The sequence below is a fragment of the Poeciliopsis prolifica genome, unplaced genomic scaffold (genome assembly GCF_027474105.1).
Source record: "Poeciliopsis prolifica strain line A6 unplaced genomic scaffold, Auburn_PproV2 SCAFFOLD004, whole genome shotgun sequence".
NCBI classification, from domain to species: Eukaryota; Metazoa; Chordata; class Actinopteri; order Cyprinodontiformes; family Poeciliidae; genus Poeciliopsis; species Poeciliopsis prolifica.
Window position 1 is genome coordinate 18,579,107 of NW_026562379.1, and position 19,558 is coordinate 18,598,664.

A 19,558-nucleotide genomic window follows, 5' to 3' on the forward strand; every position below is an offset into this window, starting at 1 on the left:
TTTGCAGGTAATTTTGGCCCTATTTGCTCTCCGTACCGTGGAGCGCCGCAGGGCGGTGCTCTGAATGGGACGCTGCCGGTCTCCATCAGCTGACGTGCCGCTTCTGCCGCCGACATCTTACCCCCGAAACGGCGGAGACGCAGAGTCCGAGTTTCAGGGTCAATCCGCCCGACACAGCGATGACGGGCCCGGCGGGGAATGTAGGACGGGGCCGGGGATCGTCGCCGCTTCCGCCGGAGGAGGTGAGGAGGCGGAGGGACGCGGACGCGGACTGTCCGTTGGTGCGTCTGTCTGCGCTGCAGTGGCGGACTGACCGCCAGACAGCTGCGGTAACGTTAGCAGCTAGCCGCTAACGGCTAGCCCGGACTCGGTTTAAAAACGCCAGATTTTAGTGCAGCGTCGTTCATCACACCGGGTCTGACTGCTGTGACTTAGAACACGGTCCAGTTTCAGTCTGTAGAACCCTCCGTCTGGTTCGGCATTCTGGGAGAAGCGCTAACTCAAACCTTTTCCTTTATTTTGTGAATTTTAAGGCGCTGCATTGTGGTTCGCGTTGTGTTTAAAAGGAGCGTCAGCTACGTGACTGGGCGGCGACTCCCGGTCAACCCGAACCGAACAGCGGCTCGGTTCTGACCGCGAGCCCAAACAGCCGCTTCAGCCCCCGGTACCGACCGAGGAAACGTCCGCAGGGAATAAATGTGCAGTTTTGCGGTGCTATCAGATTCTGTGAGGCTCATTTGATTCACATGTGCAAATATATTAAACCAAACCGGTTCTCAAGTCAAATTGCTGCCTTACCTGTATATGGAAAGCCAAACGTACCAAAAAACAATAAAATATAATTGAATCAATCTGTGAACCAGATTATATCAATTTGATAATGCTTTTGGTATTTAAATGACCACAATTTTATTTATTAATATCTTTATTAATAAAGACAGCTGCAATAAATAAGTATATTTATTATTCATATTAATAAATATAAAAATATTTATTAATAAATATAAAATATTTATTAATATAATATGTACATTAATAAATATCTTTATAAATAAATATATTTATTATCTTTACTAATAAAGATATTAAATTGGCATGTTTGCTTTAATGCGCAAACACAATGCATCTGGTTTACATCAATGTGTTTTGGGTTTTAAATATTAAATAAATACAAAATAAGAAACACTGAATCCCTGAAAGTGAACGTAACTGACAATGGAGAATATTGTGATTCATAACTTCCCATATTTTTTTATTTAAAAATAATTATTAAACAAGATCGTATTGACATGTTTCTGTATGATGGGATTTGGGGTACTTTATTCAGAAGGTTGTAGGGAACTTGGATGAAACCAACAATGTATTTTATGGGATGAATCACAAAGTTGAAATTCTACAAATTGAATTTGGTCCATGAAGGTGATATTTAGATCAGACATGATCAATGGAGCAGGAGAATGTGAAAAGATGGATGTTTTCAATAATGTGGGCAGTTTGTAGAGGTAAACTGGTTTCATGCAGTTTTTATAGTTTTTTTAATGATCTGATTGAAACATGAAGATCCAGTTCAAATCTGCCAGAAACAGATTTTGAAAACATGTCGTCCTGCAGCAGCAATAAACGTGTCAATGAATGCAAAAATAAATCTAAATAACAAGAACAAAAGTACCTACTGCTAAATATGCTTGAAGTTTTGTTTTAACTAAATCTGTAATTTATGTGTTTTTATTAGCTACACATTTTATAGCTTTATCTCTTATAATTTGTGTTTTCTGTGTACATTTTGCTCGGTGAACTGGATCCATTGTATGAATAGATTTTGACATCAGAACTGACAGGAAACAACATCTGGAAACTTCTAGTCGATTTGGTGCCTGAAACATGGAACTATTATAAGACAGATGATCAGAAAAGCGAAACATCAAAGTAAGAAACATGAACAAGATGCTTAAATAACAGCTGTGCTGGAGCAGGGCTGCAGCTAAACCCTGCAGGAGTCCGGGGCCCCCAGGACCGGATCCGAACCCCCCATTGAAAACCTGGAACCGTCCGTCTGCTGCTACATTCAGGGTCTGTTTGAAAATATCAAACTCAGATTTTACTAGAGACTTGATCAGATCAGGAAACTCTCCATCTGCAGCCTCCAGGGGGCGGTACTGCGCTCCGGGAAGCCTCCAGAACCGGTTCTGGTGAAAACCGGACCCGAACACTCAGTTCTGCTGCTGCGATGGTCCAAAACCGGCTGGCGATGGACGCCTGCTCAGGAATCAGACGCTGACGCAGCTTTACAGCCGCCGCCGCGCAGGGAGCCTGTTGCTGGGCAACAGCAGGGCGGCAGAGGAGAGAAAGTGACGTCATCTCTGTCTGCGGCGAGGCGTCCGTTTGGTCCCTCAGTGTTTCGGGTTTAAACGTTTCTGGTTCTGTTGTTGTTCCTCTTGATGAAATGAGAACAAGTGGAGGATCAAAGCTGGAAGGATTTCACTTCCTGTTTCCTGCTGAGAGGAAAACCGAAGGAGGCTGAGGCGTCGCATCAGCTTCACCTCATCAACTTCACCTCATCAACTTCACCTCATCAGCTTCACCTCATCAGCTTCACCTCATCAGCTTCACCTCGTCAGCTTCACCTCGTCAGCTTCACCTCATCAGCTTCACCTCATCAGCTTCACCTCGTCAGCTTCACCTCATCAGCTTCACCTCATCAGCTTCACCTCATCAACTTCACCTCATCAGCTTCACCTCATCAGCTTCACCTCATCAGCTTCACCTCATCAACTTCACCTCATCAGCTTCACCTCATCAGCTTCACCTCATCAGCTTCACCTCGTCAGCTTCACCTCGTCAGCTTCACCTCGTCAGCTTCACCTCATCAGCTTCACCTCATCAGCTTCACCTCATCAGCTTCACCTCATCAGCTTCACCTCGTCAACTTCACCTCATCAACTTCACCTCATCAGCTTCACCTCATCAGCTTCACCTCATCAGCTTCACCTCATCAGCTTCACCTCGTCAACTTCACCTCATCAGCTTCACCTCATCAGCTTCACCTCGTCAGCTTCACCTCATCAACTTCACCTCATCAGCTTCACCTCATCAGCTTCACCTCATCAACTTCACCTCATCAGCTTCACCTCATCAGCTTCACCTCATCAACTTCACCTCATCAGCTTCACCTCATCAACTTCACCTCGTCAGCTTCACCTCGTCAGCTTCACCTCGTCAGCTTCACCTCGTCAGCTTCACCTCATCGGCTTCACCTCGTCGGCTTCACCTCATCAGCTTCACCTCATCGGCTTCACCTCATCGGCTTCACCTCATCAGCTTCACCTCATCAGCTTCACCTCATCAACTTCACCTCATCAGCTTTACCTCATCAGCTTCACCTCATCAGGTCCACCTCGTCTGGCGGCCGCCGCCTGGTCGTCATGATGATGAACTCTGACCGACGGCGTGAAGAGGAGTGGGTTTGGGTCCAGGCTCGTTTGTGGCATTTCTGGGGAATTCCTCCGGCCAGCAGGCGGCGCTGAGCTGCGGCTCTGTGGTTTTTTTAGGTTTTGATTTTTGTAGCGTTGGATGAGAAAATCAAAGCCTAAAGAAAATACAGCGCTGAGTGGGAGAGCAGCGGAACCGGGATGAACATCTGGATCTCAGGGTGTCCAAAGTGTGGCCCGGGGGCCGTCTGTGGCCCTTCAGAAGGATTTTATTTGGTCCCTCACCTCAAGTTAAGAATAGTAAAGACCTGGTCAAAACACGCAAAACAATTGATGACCAAAAAGACTATTTGCTTTTTAATCATATATTGGTTTAAACTTTGTGTTCTTGCCATTGACAGAAGTTTTAAGTTTATTTCTGTTTTAGTTTTGTCCTTTTTTTGCATTGCCTGTTTTTTCTTTGTGAGGAAATGTTAAAAATGATTTAAAAATAATACATCTGATAAGAATTTTCTGCCCTGTTCACTGGTTAAACCTTAATAAAATAGTAAATTTTTCTTTTATGTAATAAATCCTGTGGCCTGCTGGTAGTTAGTTTTCCATTTACACCAGTTAAACTGGTTAATCATTCCTAATGTTGTTCCTGTAGAACCAGAACTTTTGCTGTTGTCGGTTCTGGACTCTGAAAGGGAATTTATCGGAATATGAAAGTGAATAAAAATGTGAATGTCTTGCAGCCAATCAGAAGCCGTCTTTAACTGCATTGTTTGACTGAATCTTTTGGGTTTTGTTGAATAAAATGTTCTGATCAGACGCCATGTTTGAGTTTTATTCACCATACTTTGTTATTCTGAAGATGGAAAAAGAGTTTTTTCCAATGTCAAGCTTCCTGATTTTTCCTTACATATATGTTTTAATCTTAGTAGTTGCTTTGATCTTTTTTATTTTTGGGAACAATTTTTAATACAAGAACAGATGATCATTTGAAATAGTTTTTAATGTAAGTAATAAAGATATAAATTGGACAATCCTGGTTGTTTTTTCATTTATTAAGAAATTCTGATAAACCAGATAACATACATATATTTCATTAAAAATTTAATGATATAAATAAAGAATTAATACTTAAAGTGTCCCCATAAATTAAAATAAACATTAAAAAATTATTTTAATGGGAAGCTCATTTATTTTTTAACACTTTGATTTTATAAAGCTACTTTATGTATTTCATGGACATTTAATTTATATTTTCCAGCTCCATGTTCTGTTTAAATAAGGTTCTGGTTGGTTCTGCTGCTTCAGTTTGATTCGTGATGGCGGACCGATGACGTCATCATGCAGCAGTAGCCTGAAGCAGCCACCAGAGGGCGCCGTGTTCCCTCCGCTGTGGAATAAATGAGTCACAGTAAAACATATTTAACATACCTTTTATTATTTTAGTTTAGTTCAAACGTTTACATTCAAACACAATGATACACATGTTCATAAACATTTGTTTCAAAATTATTAGGAAATATAAACTTATTAGGCCTACATTATTATTAACTTTAAAGAGAAGGGAAGGTTTCTCAATGTGATTTAATTTCCACTTATCTCAAAGATTCTCTGTTTGTAAATTATTTTCATGATTAATTTGATAAAACAATGGCACATTTTTATTAGCTTCACTTCGCCTTATTTTATGTACAAAATAAAAATAGAGAAAAATATAAATAAATTTCTTTTTCACAGAGTTACATAATTTTATTGATTGAAGAGTAGTAACAGCATTCCCTTGTTGGACTCTAAAACTAACAACAAAAGCACAGCTTTTTCTGATCAACTTGGCAACATCACAGTGAAGGGCTGATCTGGAGATGAGTTTTTTCAGTTAATCTGCAATTAAAAAAGTTTCTTAATATGAAATTTTATTTTACAGAATTTTAACCTGGTGAAACTAAAACCAGGACATTTCTTTGAAGAAGTGCAGGTCAGGATGTTTTCCCTCATGATAGTCTCTTAGACTCTGTTTCATTTATTTAAAAAGTTGTTTCATGTCCAGCTGCTATGGTTCTCTTTCTCTGCTCTGAGTCAACCAGCATGTTCCCCTCCTGGCCTGTGGGGGCGCTGCACCAACAACCACTGAACGAAACGACACTAAAACCTCTGAAGATACTGAGAACAACTTCCTTCTTCACCAGATGAAACAAGATGGAGGCGTCAGATTTTAGCACTGAGAGGATTTCTGTTTATTCTGTGGCTGAAGACCAGGAGCCATTTCTGCTGCTAGCGCTAGGCTAATATGTTTACTTTGGGTTGCTTTTACTCAGAATGCCCTGTGCTGTAGTCCACTTCCTGCTTTTGGAGCGGTCTGTGATCCACTTGGTGTTCACATATCAAACTACACCAGAGTTCACTTCAGCTGAACAGAACTACGTTTGCAAGTGGACCAAAGTTCACTTTGGTTCGCTTGCATTCACACCTCCCCAAACAAACCGGACTTTCTATACAAACAGACTGGAGTTGGTTAAAGTAGATCAAACAGTTTAACCACAAATTGAGCCTAAGCATCAAAGAAAAGTTAGATTTAATCCAAACTTTATGCTTTAAACTCAGGAGACAAACAGGGTCACAGAAGTCACTGGTGTGATTGCACCATGTTTATTGTGTCCTGCCTCTTTAATGAGCCCCAGTGGAGCGGCTCTGAAACAACCCGAGCCCAGAGGACGCAGTCTGTGTGGACGTTTGGACACAAACAGGACAATTAGCACGCAGCACAGGACGCCTCTGCTGCTGCTGTGGTTACTACCGCCTGTTTGTTTCAGACTTCAGGAAACTTCAGAAAGCTGACAGGCTGTCAGGAATCCTTCATGTGGATGATGCCTCTGCTTCTTTCTGCAATATGAATATAAAATACCAAATTCTAGAAAATCTGATGGGATTCCAACTGGATAAACTGGAGAAAGAAAATAAACATTTTGTCGTCATGGATGATTTTCTGCCTCCAGTTTAAAAAGTCAAAGAAATTCTGTTTGGATTTGATTGGTCAAAACCAAGCAATAATCCAACCTTTACGGGTCAATAACTGATTACAAATGAAGGACAAAACATTTAATGGCAACAGGGACCAGGAGGATAAACACCGACAAACACCAGAACGACCAAAAACCAAGCAGAGACGGAAACCAGATCTGGAACAAATGATCTGACCAAACTGGTTCCAGAAGAACAGAGTTCCTTCGTGTCAATCGGTAATTTCTCCTCTGAGCGGACGTGGGGTTCCCCAGGGCTCAATCCCGGGACTCCTCCATACATGTAGGCCTGGAAGCGTCACTCATTTTACTGAATGAACACTTCACACTGAAATATCCAAAATAAAACCAAAAACAAAACATTAAAAATTTCTCATAAAAATATTCATCAGAATGGAAATAATCAAACTCTTAAATAAGGATGCTTCCTTATCGTGATAGGCTTATCAAAAAAGCCGGTTCCAAAGTGGGCCTTGAACCAGAACATTTCCAGGACCAGAGGAGTGCCGGACCGGAAAGCTGCTGCTGGAGTTCTGACTAGAACCAAAACATTGCTAAATAGTCTTTGTGTTTCCAGTGGGAATGATAAACGGTGACAGACGGCCTGTAAACCCTGCAAGTAGGTGAAGTTTTGACCCATCAGTATCACAGTAAACCTTTAAACCCTGAAAATGGAAGAAATGTTGCCGTTTGGTCCCAAATCGAACTCGGTGAACCGGACTGTCATGCTTCGCTCGTGCGTTTGTTCTGGAAGGATTCTCTCTCTCTCTGTCTCTCCTGACTTCAGAGGATATAAAGCTTCATGGTGAAACTCGGCTCCTCTCTGCTCCAAGCTGCAGCATCATGACTAACTCTTCACAGGTCCTATATTTCACTCTGACTGCCTACTTTGACATTGGGAGTTTGAAATACCTGTACTTTATGATGGTGATGTGTTTCTATGTCCTGATTGTTGGCTCCAACGTCCTGCTGATCGTGGTGATCAGTGTGAACCGGAGCTTGCATGAACCCATGTTCCTGTTCCTCTGCAGCCTGTTTGTGAACGAACTGTTGGGCAGTTTGGGTTTGTTCCCCTTCCTGCTGGTCCAGATCCTCTCTGATGTTCACTATGTTTCTGTTCCTCTCTGCTTCCTGCAGATCTTCTGTGTTTACAGTTATGCAGCAGTTGAAATTTTGAACTTGGCCGTCATGTCTTATGACCGCTATGTGGCCATCTGTTTTCCTCTGCAGTACAACTCCACCATGACGGATAGGAAGGTTGCGTTGCTCATTGCTCTGACCTGGGCGTTGCCTGTTCTGGCCACTGTGGTTCTGGTGTCGCTCAGCGCCCCGCTGCGGCTCTGTGGGAACGTCATTGATAAGGTTTTCTGTGGAAATTTCTCCATCGTTAAGCTGAGCTGCTCTAATACCAGCGTTAACAACATTTACGGTCTGGTTCTGACGGTCGTCTCCATCGTCGCTCCACTCGTTTTAATCCTCTTTACCTACGGAAAGATTCTGGAGGTGTGTTTCCGTGCTACCAAACAGACACGGCAGAAAGCCGTCAGCACCTGCACGCCCCACCTGGCCTCCATCCTGAACTTTTCTTTCGGCTGCTGTTTCCAGATCCTGCAGAGCAGGTTTGACCTCAGCGGGGTGCCTCCGGTGCTGGCCATCGTTTTGTCGCTTTACTTCCTGACCTGCCAGCCGCTCTTCAACCCGGCGCTGTACGGCCTGAAAATGGCCGCCATCCGAGACTCGTGTAAACGTTTGTTATGTGGGGAAAACTCGGCTCCTGCAGCAGCTTTTCATGCCTGAGAGCCTCCAGCTTGATTCTTTTAGCTGTTTTCAACCTCAGGTTATTACTCACATTAAAGAAGTTTTTGTTTTCATTTATTACTTAGATGCTAAATATGACATTTTAAAAGGTACAAGTTTAACAGTAAAACTTTTTGTCATTTATTTTTCTTACTTTGTAGCAATGAATAACAAAAAAAAAACAGACCAAAAACATAAGAAATTTACATAAAACAGCATAAAAATTATAAAGAGGAAATATCCAAATTACCAGACTTTTGCAAACAATATTAGAACCTGAAGAGACATTTGAACAATAGTGCGTTTGGGCCATTGATAGAAAAAGATTGAACTCCCCCAACCCCAAAAGCAAAACATGGGAATGTCTGAGTGTGAAAAGTCAAAAGTTTTCTGGAAAAACTTAACTGATTTTTTTAACCTAAGAAGTCACTATTGTAGTGATCAATGAGACTAAAGATAAACGCAAGGATGAGTCTCTGTAGATCTTGATGACACATTACAAATGTTCTCCAGGTGACAGAAGGCTGACTGTAGCCGTTTTTATGTGGCTCTGAATGTTCAGGTCAAAGGTCAGTCTGATTTCTAGGTTCGTGGTGGAATGACTGAAGCTGATTCTAGATCATTCCTCTTTAGGTTCAAAGATAAAAACTTCAGTTTTATTTGGTTTTGTAAAAAAAAAAAAAAAAAACCTATGTATAATCATCCTTCCACCAAACTTTCCCCTGAGCTGGGGCAGTCAGGCAGTGGATGTTGTGCTGATGTTGTGGCGTGATGCTGGGCGTCGCTCTGACTCTTTAAGTGAAGCTGAAGCTGATCGGAGCTCAGTTTGCCGTGACTCTGATCCACCGGCTGCTGGCTTCAGCTGTGACGCGTTTCCACCGTTAAACTCTGGATTTCTTCTTTATGTGGTGGAAATTTTCATTTGTTTCACTCTGTTCGTTTTTATAAACATGAGTTAGTTTTTCTGATTAGTTTCTCCAATTACTCACTTCTATGGTTGTTTTACAAACTAAAATTAGGATGAAATTAAACTCCTCTCAGGTTGCGTTTTTCACTCTGACTGCCTATGTGGACTCTGGTTCGCTGAAATATTTCTGTTTCTTTGTCATCCTGTTTCTGTATGTCCTGATTATTGGCTCTAATGTCCTGCTGATCGTATTGATCAGTGTGAACCGGAGCTTGCATGAACCCATGTTCCTGTTCCTCTGCAGCCTGTTTGTGAATGAACTGTTGGGCAGTTTGGGTTTGTTTCTCTTCCTGCTGGTCCAGATCCTCTATGATGTTCACATCATTGCTGCTCCTCTCTGCTTTGTACAGATTTTCATAATTTATACTTATGCAAGTGTAGAGTTTACGAACTTGGCCGTCATGTCTTATGACAGATACGCAGCGATCTGCTGTCCTCTGCAGTATAACTCCTTCATGACTTCACAGAGGGTAGTTTTTCTGGTGTTCATCATATGGCTGCCTCCCTGTTTAGCGGTCGGGGGAACGACCTTCCTGAGCTCCTCTCTGCAGCTCTGTGGGAACGTCATCAATAAGGTTTACTGTAGCAACCACTCCATCATCAAGCTGGCCTGCAGCGACCCCACAGCCAACAACATCTATGAACTTATCATGACTTTCCTCACAGTCTGTGTTCCTGTTTCTGTGATCCTCTACACCTACATGAGGATCCTTCAGGTGTGTTTCTCTGGGTCCAAACAGACCCGGCAGAAAGCCGTCAGTACCTGCACCCCCCACCTGGCTTCTATAATCAACTTCTCCTTCGGTGTTTCCTTTGAAATATTGCAGAGCAGATTCAACATGGACACTGTTCCCGGTTCCCTCAGAATATTTTTATCTCTGTATTTTCTGACGTGTCAGCCGGTTTTTAACCCGGTTCTGTACGGCCTGAATATGTCCAAAATACGCAGCATGTGTAAAAAGCTGGTTCTGAGCTCTGTGAGGAAATGTTCACCATGAAGAAGAAGGTTTTTATTTTGGTTTTATGGAAGAATCAATACTTAATAAAATTCACTTCTTTGACTCCACAAGTTATTTGTATTTTTTATTTATACAATAAAAAGAATCATACAAAGAAATACTGAGGTTAACCTTTGACCTTTTGAAATAAATGTACAGTCCTGTATGGTAAATAAATAGTTTCTGTGTCTCTCCTCAGAAATAATGAACATAAAACCTGCAGGTGTTTTTGACTTTAGGTGCAGAATTTATTCAAAACAAATGAATCAATTTAATATCAAATTGTCTGTGAAAAATGACAAAATTATTTATAAACACACAAACTAAACCTTTTTTTTCCCAAGAAAAACTGCAGTAAAACTGTCTGCTGCTTTATTTAGGTTTAAAGTGAAATTTTAGTTTGATTAGAAAGCAACATTAATATGTCAGCATCAGAATCCTGACTGGAGTTATAACATTTCAACCTCCAGGACTTTGACAAAATCACCAAAATTAAGTCACTGAATTAATTATAGCGAAGGTGACAACAGCAGGGCTGTCAATTAACCTCGCTGCTGATCGTGTTTATGAGAGAAACAACTTCATGTTTCAGGAAAACCGTTTATTTGCCATCGGCAGCCATGCTAACTAGCATTAGCATTTGTATCAGGCTGTGTTTGCAGCTGTAGAGGAGAGCAGAGCTAAGACCCTCCCCCTGGCTCTGATTGGCTGTTCTGACATAGTGGCGTTTTCCTGCAGTTGGTACTGGGAGCACTGGAGCACAGATTATTTATGTTCTCACAACATAATAATAATTTAAACAATTTCAGAACCTAATCTTAATAAAGCCATGTTTTATTAAGGTTAGGTGTTGAAACTTTAATTCTTATTTTTTTATTTTGTCTTTTATCAACCGTTTTCCTCTCTGCCACGAGGTTCTGCCTTTTTCCCAGGTCACAGTTGTTGCTATTAGTTTTCATAATTTATCTTTTCTGGTTAAATAAAACTAACAAGGACTGAAAGGAAGAGTTTGTCACTCTTAAAGTCACCTAAAAGTCAAACTCCCTGTGGTATTAAAAAGCTGTCCTCTGTCTGATGAAACTAAACTGTTGCATTTGGTCATAATGAGTGCAGTTAGTTTTGCAGAAGCTTGCAGCTTTAGTCCAGTAAAAAAGTTTGTGGTTGGAGAAAATGTGAATGATCATTGTGTCCAAAAGCCCAGCGACTCTGGTTCTGTCAGGATGAAAACGACTGTGAGAATATTTTAAATCAGATCATCTGTTGGAGAATCTTTCTGAGGAACTTTGTTCAAGTCAGTAGGATTCCTGGTTTGAGAGAAAACCAGGATTTTTCCTGATTTAAAAAAGAGCTAAAATGCTCTTTTATTTATTTATTTTTTACCACAACGCCACCTATAGGTGAATGTCCAACATAAAATTAGTTACAGAATTTGTTTAAATAAACTTCAACAAGATTAGAATAAATTATTAATAGGAGATGCACTAATAATAACTAACAGTGACAATAACAAACCGTAGTTCAAATGTTGATTTTTGCTATTTAAAAACTTTGAAGGTAAATCTTTGTTAAAGGCTTTTTCACCATATGCAGAATTTTGTTCTCAAACTGTAGAAAAGGAGCTAAAAAATAAATAAGAAAAAGCAACTGATACATTTTCACAGTGAATAAATGAACGAGAGGATAAAAGAAAGAAATTTTTGTGTTGCAAAATTTCCTGTTTATTTCAGACAGATTTTTTTCATCCAACATGAACAAACTACAGGAAGTAAAGAGCGTCCCTGGCTGTGTGAATTCCAGATGTCTTTGTTCATTTGCCTCTATGAAGGTTCATTTTGTTGGGCTTAATATGCACTGCTTAATGTGTAAATTATGTAGTCTGAACTTTTTACCTCCTTCGGACAGAAAAAAGTTTCTTCCAGGCTTGTTGTATTTTGGACAGGTTCAGTCCGTACATCACAGGGTTAAACAGCGGCTGACACATCAGAAAGTACAGAGACAAAAATATTTTTACAATATTTGGAATATAGTTTGTATTAAACCTGCTTTGTAAAATGTCAAAACAAACACCAAAGAAGAAGTTGATGATGGAGGCCAGGTGGGGTGTGCAGGTACTGACAGCTTTCTGCTGGGTTTGTTTGGATCCGTAGTAGCACACTTTAAGGATCTTCATGTATGTGTACAAAATAAAAATCACTGGACAAACCGTTCCAACAACAGTGCTCACAAGTCCATAAATATTATTGCTTGTTGTGTCTGAGCAAGTCAATTGAACAATGGAGTAATTATTGCAGAAGACTTTATCGATTACGTTTCTACAGCGGTGCAAAGAGAAACTCATGGAGGTGAAAATGCTGACGCCGAGAAAGCTGGTTACCCATTCAGCAACAATGAGAGCTACGACTTTCCTCACGGTCATCAGGGAGTGATACTGCAGAGGATGACAGATGGCCAGATATCTGTCATAAGACATGATAGTCAGGTTAAAAAACTCTATGCTCAGATAGGTGTGAATACAGTAAACCTGTAGAAAACAGAATGGGACAGAAACAGTGTGAACATCAGAGAGGATCTGAAGCAACAGGAACGGGAAGAGGCTGGTACTACCGAACAGCTGATTGGCACACAGCACACACAGAAAGACATACATAGGTTCATGTAAGCTCCTGTTGAACCCGATAACCCCACTGAGCAGAACATTAGACCCAATTATTAAAATATACATACACAAGACAATCATGAACAGTAAGTACTTCAACTGCTTGGCATCAAAGTAAGCCCCCAGAATCAAATATGGAGCAAGAGTTGAATTTAACATCATCTGCATTTGTTGGAGCTGAAAGGAAAGTCACAGAGTGTTTAGGTGAAACAGTGAGAAATTATCATCACAGCCTGTAATAAATGGAAATTAAATCAGACTTCAGCTGAAGAAACACAAGCAGATTCAGGGATGGCAGCTCGGGTCACTGAGTGGACAACCCACTGAGTTCCTCTGAACTGAGCTTCCTCTGCTTCTGCTTTTATCCTCCGGTTCCTCCTTCATCCCCAGGCTGACATCGCTGCCAAAGGATGGTTTCTCTGTCTAATTAGTTTTAACATCAAGGCGAGTTTCATGAAAAGACCTCAACTTCAGTTTGTAGACAAAACAATCATTGCATCAATCAAGCAAGTTTATTTGTATTGCACATTTTAGCAACAACGCAGTTCAAAGTGCTTCACGTCATAAAAACACAAAATACAGTCAAATACACTGATTTAATTTGTATAGGTGATTCATTCATTCATCATTGTCAGCCAACAATGTTTCTGTTGTTCTGTTGGGAACATATCAATATTCTGTCATTAAATAAAATCCCTTTTGCTGAAGGTTCTCTTAGGTTTACCAGAGCAAGATTAAGTGTCTTAGTCTCAGGTAGTTCATGAATTTGAGGTTTGATTTTTGACTGTATTTCTGTTTTGTTTTTAATGTCTGGAAGCCAACCTCACACCACTGATGCACATAATGATGAGGAATCAGGACCAGGTGGTTCTGCTTTTGAGCATTAAGAAGAGAAGCCATTTAACCAGGGAACATGCTTTAGGTTGGAGCTCAGGAAAGAAGTATGTGGTGAAAAGTGACAATCCAAATGCTTATTCTTAGTTTTTCTGGGGTTTGGTTGAATGTAAAAGTTACATGGTCCGGGCTTTGGGCCCCATAAGGAGCAGTCGGTCCCAATAATGTAGTATGGCTCTTACTCTGCAACAAAAACAAGGATTTGTGCACGCGCGCACACACACACACACACACACACACACACACACACACACACACACACACACACACACACACACACACACACACACCTACACACACACACACGCACACATACACACACACACCTACACACACACACGCGCACACCACACACACACACACACATGCGGACACACACACACACACACGCACACACACACACACACACACACACAAGCACACATACACACACACACCTACACACACACACGCACACACACACACACACACACACAAGCACACACACACACACATACACATACACGTTTTAGATATTATGTAGGTTTTTTAAAAATAAATTTAAAATAAGTATATTTATGTTCAATAAGTCTGACCAATGAGACTGTAAATATTAGATATTTTATTTAGGCCACATTTATATATGAAAACAATTTTATTGGTCTGATGTTATGTATTAATATTAAATTGTATTAAATTGTTTTTAATGAAAATAATCACAACAGAAGTGAAGGCTTGTTTGTATTAAAGTTTCACAGAAAACACACATGAACTGATGCCTTTAAGTCAATCAGAGCCAGTTATTGAAGTGGAAACATTGTTCGGTGAGTTGATTGATTATTGGTTGTGTTGCTGTAGGTGTTTCTCTTCTCTGACTCTTTAAGGGAAGCAGATCTGACCTCAGTTCTGAGTCGTAATGCCATTCTTGACTTCCTGCTGGCTGTACATGTTTCCATCATACAACCCTTTGTTGTTTTAAATTAGTAATGACACATGGATATTTGTGATTTAGTTCCTCCTCTAATTAATCTTGTCGGCATGTAGCATTTTTCTGTGATCAGTTTGTCAACTCAGTTGTCTTCATGTTTGCATTACAAACAACATTAAGAATGAAAATTAATTCCACTCATGTCTTTTATTTTACTCTGAGTGCATTTTTAGACACAAACATGCTGAGCTACTTTTTCTTCACCATTGTCCTTTTTCTGTATGTCCTGATTATTGGCTCTAATGTCCTGCTGATCACAGTGATCTGTGTGAACCGGAGCTTACATGAACCCATGTTCCTGTTCCTCTGCAGCCTGTTTGTGAATGAACTGTACAGCAGTTTCGGTTTGTTTCCCTTCCTGCTGGCTCAGATCCTCTCCGATGTTCATATAATTTCTGCTCCTTTTTGTCTCCTGCAGATTTTCTTTCTTTATAGTTATGCAAGTGTAGAGTTTACTAACTTGGCCGTTATGTCTTATGACAGATATGTTGCGATTTGCTGTCCTCTGCAGTATAACTCCCTGATGACTTCAAGGAGGGTAGCATTTCTTATATCCATCATATGGTTGCCTCCTCTTATCTGTGTTGGTTTCACTGTATTCCTGAGCTCCTCTCTGCAGCTCTGTGGGAACGTCATCAATAAGGTTTACTGTAGCAACCACTCCATCATCAAGCTGGCCTGCAGCGACCCCACAGCCAACAACATCTATGAACTTATCATGACTTTCCTCACAGTCTGTGTTCCTGTTTCTGTGATCCTCTACACCTACATGAGGATCCTTCAGGTGTGTTTTACTGGGTCCAAACAGACCCGGCAGAAAGCCGTCAGTACCTGCACCCCCCACCTGGCTTCTATAATCAACTTCTCCTTCGGTGTTTCCTTTGAAATATTGCAGAGCAGATTCAACATGGACACTGTTCCTGACTTGCTAAGAACAATATTTCCATTGTATTATCTCACCAGCCAGCCGGTTTTTAACCCGGTTCTATATGGCCTGAATATGTCCAAAATACGCACCATGTGTAAAAAGCTGGTTCTGAGAAAGATTTAGTTGATTTAGACTTTTTACACCACTGGATCTTATCATGAGCTCAAACCACATCCAGTTGTTGGTGTGGAGGAGCAGCGGCTCTATTCCAAGTTTCCCTGAATGATGGAGCAGGTAGAAAATGGGGTATGGCAACTTTTAATGCAAAAAGTTTAAGATTTGTTAACTTAGGCTTGAGCGGAGGATACACACAAATCTCACACCTGCAGACCAGCAGAGAAAGTCAGGCTGTGTTGGACAATTTATGGTCCATGTTTATGAAAAAAATATTTTTGTCTCCATAAGATTTCACATAGTATCCTATGAGTCACACTGATTCAGGGCTTTTTGTGACTCATTTCTTTGAATCTCATAGAAGATGATCAGTAAGAAAGTAGGAAAAAACATTTAAAATATTAAATTTTATAAAGCTGTGACTGAGCTCAATACTATGTGCAATTATTTCAGTTCTAACATTTAAGAAACGTTTGATAACATTTAATAAGCCTTAAATACATTTAATAATCACATTTTGTAGATATTTTGGCAGTCTTGTAGGGGTTGTTCTAAAAAACTATGCATACTATGTGAAGTTTTCCTTTATTGAAAAGATTTTTTTTTCTTTGCTGATAAACATTGCACATAATCTCCTGAAACAATTTTTATGCATTTTGTTTCTCTTTTCTTGTTTTTTCACCATAAAATCAAAGAAATGTAATTTCTGACTCTTTGTTTCTTTGTAGTCTCATTGTTAAATTTTGTGAGCTGGATCTCACAAACAAGTACATTTATATTTATTGATATTGTAAAGTGTATGAAGAAAATTGCAAAGCAAAGTGTATCAAGAAAGCAAAAGTAAAAAGTACACAAAAACATATAACATACTGAGACGTACAAATGGCCATTAATCTTGAAATGTTGTGTATTGGTAGTGGTAACGATGGTGACTGCTACTTCTTACACTGTTCTTGAGGTAATGATAAATATTAACGAGACTGAAATACGCTTAATGTCATCTTTGTGACTGCTTCTACTTGTTCAGTTTACTTGAGATAAGGGTTAATATTAATGACTCTGTTACTGTGGATTTGACACAGTAATAACAGTTAATGACATCTTAATAGTCAGTGCTGCTTGTTCCACTTTACTTGATGTAAGAGGAATTATTAATGGCTGTTATTAAATCATTTACAGTGCAATTAAATCTTTATTATTGATCCTACTTGTTTATTTCAGGTATTAGAAAATAATGACTTTGTTGTTAAAGCTTTTGAAAGTGTGATAACATTTAATGACTTTTGTAACTCATTGAATGTTTAAGGGAAAATATTAATGAAAAATATAGGGAAAATATAATGTTAAGTAAATCTTGAAAAATTGGAGAAACTTTTTGTTCTTTCTGCTCTTACTGACGAAAATGTGCTTTGCTGGTCCTAATTCTATTAGAACCAGTTCTTTATCATCGTCATCCAATCATGTGTCTATTAGAAACGTGGAATCAATGCCAGAGAGAGTCATTACCTATCAATCAATAACTAAAGATCAATCCATCAAGTTTATTTGTATAGCAATTTTAGCAAAAAGGCAGTTCAAAGTACTTTACATGTTAAAATCACAAAATACAATCACAAAAAACGCCATGCAGTCAACAGTTGAGGAAACCAGCTGAATGCTGTTTCTCCACGTTTGTTTCTATTTCTAATGCATAGCAGACCAGAAAATGTCCAGAAAAGGATCTGATTAGCAGAGCCAGGTTATCTGGTGTGATCTGGTGGTAGATAGTTATTCTTCATTTAAAATGGGTATTTTGTCAGATCTGGTAGTTTTTATTTGAAAGTAGTCTGACAGGAAACAGGGAAGACATGCGGTAAATGTCGCCAGGCTGGGAATTGAAACTGCGACCACTGTCAAGAGGACTAAGACCGCCAAACATGGATTGTGCTTTGCCCCTGCATCAGCTGACACCCTGAAGAGTGTCAGCTGAATATAAACTTCTTCATACATTTTTATTTCAGTTTTTTCCAAAACAAACGTTTCCACATGCTGCGTATTTTAGATAGTTTCAGCCCGTACATCACAGGGTTGAACAATGGCTGACATGTTACATAGTATAATGACAACAATACTCTGATAACATTAGGGACTCCGCTCATGTTAAACCTGCTCTGCAACACCTCAAAGCAAATAGCAAAGGAGAAGTTAATGAGAGAGGCCAGGTGAGGCGTGCAGGTGCTGACCGCTTTCTGCCGGGTCTGTTTGGGTCCAGAAAAACAAACCTTCAGGATCCTCATGTAGGTGTAGAGAATTATCCCTACTGGACCAAAAACACAGAGAGCAGTGCTAATAAGGCCATAAATGTTATTGACTGTGATATCAGAGCAGGCCAGTTTCACTATAGAGTAGTTGTCACAGTAGATTTTGTTAATGACGTTTCCACAGAGCTGCAGAGAGAAGCTCAAAGATGTTGTACAAGAAACTATCAGGAAGGCAGCTATCCAGGCTGCTGTAATAAAAACTGCAACTTTCTTCAGGGTCATCAAAGAATGATAGTTCAGAGGGTGACAGATGGCCAGGTATCGGTCATAAGACATCACGGCTAGATTAAAAAACTCTACGCCTGCATATGTATAAAGACAAAAGATTTGCATGAAGCAGAGCGGAGCAGAAATGATGTGAACATCAGAGAGGATCTGAACCAGCAGGAAGGGAAACAAACCCAAACTACCATACAGTTCGTTCACAAACAGGCTGCAGAGGAACATGTACATGGGTTCATGCAAGCTCCGGTTCACACAGATCAACACGATCAGCAGCAGATTACAGCCAATGACCAGAGCATACAGACACAGAACAAACATGAAAAGTAAATATTTAAACTGTTTGGTGTCAAAGTAAGCAGCAAGAGTGAAATATGAAACCTGTGTTGAATTCAGCATGATTTTCCTTATGATTTATATAATATAGAATATATGTACAGTGAGTCACAGATTAAATCCTCATTCTCAGAAATGTTACCCACAAAACATCATTGATATTCATCAGAGTTTGGCAGAAGAATGAACATAAACATCTCAAATAAAATTCATGACATTATTTCACCGACAGCGATTGCCACCGAACTGAGCACTAAGCCTTCCTCTGCTGCTCTTTATGTCACAGCTTCTGCTTAGCAGTGACCACTCACGCCTGATCGCCATCCGCCTGATCCCCAGCTGCCGCCATATAGGGACGGAACATCCCCTGCACAGCGTCAGATTGTTGTTAAACCCTCAGCGATTCCTCTCCTGTCCCTGATCCCTGACTCTCCCCGCTGGATAAGGACCTCCTGGCTTCAACCCCCTGTTCGTCTGACCTTGTGACCTGAGACGCCTGATCCCGATTTGGATTCCCTGGTTCTGACCCTGGCCTGCCTGACTTAAGAACTAGCTTTTCTTCCAATAAACACCTGGTTTTGTATTCTCTGTTCAGTTCCTGTGTCCATCAGTGCCTGGGCGTGACACTTTAACCTTTCAGTGACCTACATCATCATCAGGATGACATCATCATCAGACGCTTCTGTTTCCAGTTGCCATGGTTGCCACCCTTCACACATGTCGGAGGATGTCTGAGCGGGGTGGTATCATCCGACGCCTCCCGCTCCAAACCTTTACAGACCAACCAGGCCCACACTAACTGCTTTTCCCTTTGAAATGTTTAAAAACTTTATTAATGTTCTGCAAAGTTTAAAATCACAATTTCACAAATAAAAATTAAATTAAAGTCATATTGTTCTTGCGATAAGTCATTAGGAATCGTGGGAGCGAGATCTGACAG

General features: G+C 40.4%; 6 protein-coding genes across 8 annotated transcripts in view; 4 read left to right on the plus strand and 2 right to left on the minus strand.

Annotated features, from left to right (window-relative positions):
* Positions 1-19,558, plus strand: part of LOC129358802 (olfactory receptor 6K3-like) — a 27,419-nt gene continuing 7,861 nt past the window's right edge. For 2 of the 3 annotated variants that reach the window (XR_008605838.1, XM_055027955.1), the window contains exon 1: positions 1-242. Coding sequence is in view for 1 of the 3 variants with exons in the window: in XM_055027955.1 (XP_054883930.1) it covers positions 180-242 (63 nt within the window). In the remaining 2 variants the exon portion in view is untranslated. Of the gene's footprint in view, positions 243-18,904; positions 19,509-19,558 lie in introns of those variants that run through there. The other variant, XR_008605839.1, reaches the window with a different exon arrangement.
* On the plus strand, positions 7,103-8,816 carry LOC129358799 (olfactory receptor 11A1-like). The gene has a single exon (XM_055027952.1). The coding sequence runs from the start codon at positions 7,283-7,285 to the stop codon at positions 8,234-8,236; it is 954 nt and encodes a 317-aa protein (XP_054883927.1). The 5' UTR covers positions 7,103-7,282; the 3' UTR covers positions 8,237-8,816.
* Positions 8,989-10,256, plus strand: LOC129358797 (olfactory receptor 10A3-like). The gene has a single exon (XM_055027950.1). It carries the CDS (start codon positions 9,230-9,232, stop codon positions 10,199-10,201), a length of 972 nt encoding a protein of 323 aa, XP_054883925.1. The 5' UTR covers positions 8,989-9,229; the 3' UTR covers positions 10,202-10,256.
* On the minus strand, positions 12,087-13,072 carry LOC129358800 (putative olfactory receptor 1F12P). The gene has a single exon (XM_055027953.1). The coding sequence runs from the start codon at positions 13,023-13,025 to the stop codon at positions 12,087-12,089; it is 939 nt and encodes a 312-aa protein (XP_054883928.1). The 5' UTR covers positions 13,026-13,072.
* Positions 14,813-16,100, plus strand: LOC129358798 (olfactory receptor 11A1-like). The gene has a single exon (XM_055027951.1). The coding sequence runs from the start codon at positions 14,813-14,815 to the stop codon at positions 15,767-15,769; it is 957 nt and encodes a 318-aa protein (XP_054883926.1). The 3' UTR covers positions 15,770-16,100.
* On the minus strand, positions 17,691-18,871 carry LOC129358803 (olfactory receptor 10A3-like). Its single transcript, XM_055027956.1, has one exon. The coding sequence runs from the start codon at positions 18,679-18,681 to the stop codon at positions 17,752-17,754; it is 930 nt and encodes a 309-aa protein (XP_054883931.1). The 5' UTR covers positions 18,682-18,871; the 3' UTR covers positions 17,691-17,751.

Coding starts and splice junctions, on each gene's coding strand:
- LOC129358799 (XM_055027952.1), top strand. CDS start 7,283: ATGACTAACTCTTCACAGGTCCTATATTTCACTCTGACTGCCTACTTT.
- LOC129358797 (XM_055027950.1), top strand. CDS start 9,230: ATGGTTGTTTTACAAACTAAAATTAGGATGAAATTAAACTCCTCTCAG.
- LOC129358800 (XM_055027953.1), bottom strand. CDS start 13,025: ATGCAGATGATGTTAAATTCAACTCTTGCTCCATATTTGATTCTGGGG.
- LOC129358798 (XM_055027951.1), top strand. CDS start 14,813: ATGTTTGCATTACAAACAACATTAAGAATGAAAATTAATTCCACTCAT.
- LOC129358803 (XM_055027956.1), bottom strand. CDS start 18,681: ATGCTGAATTCAACACAGGTTTCATATTTCACTCTTGCTGCTTACTTT.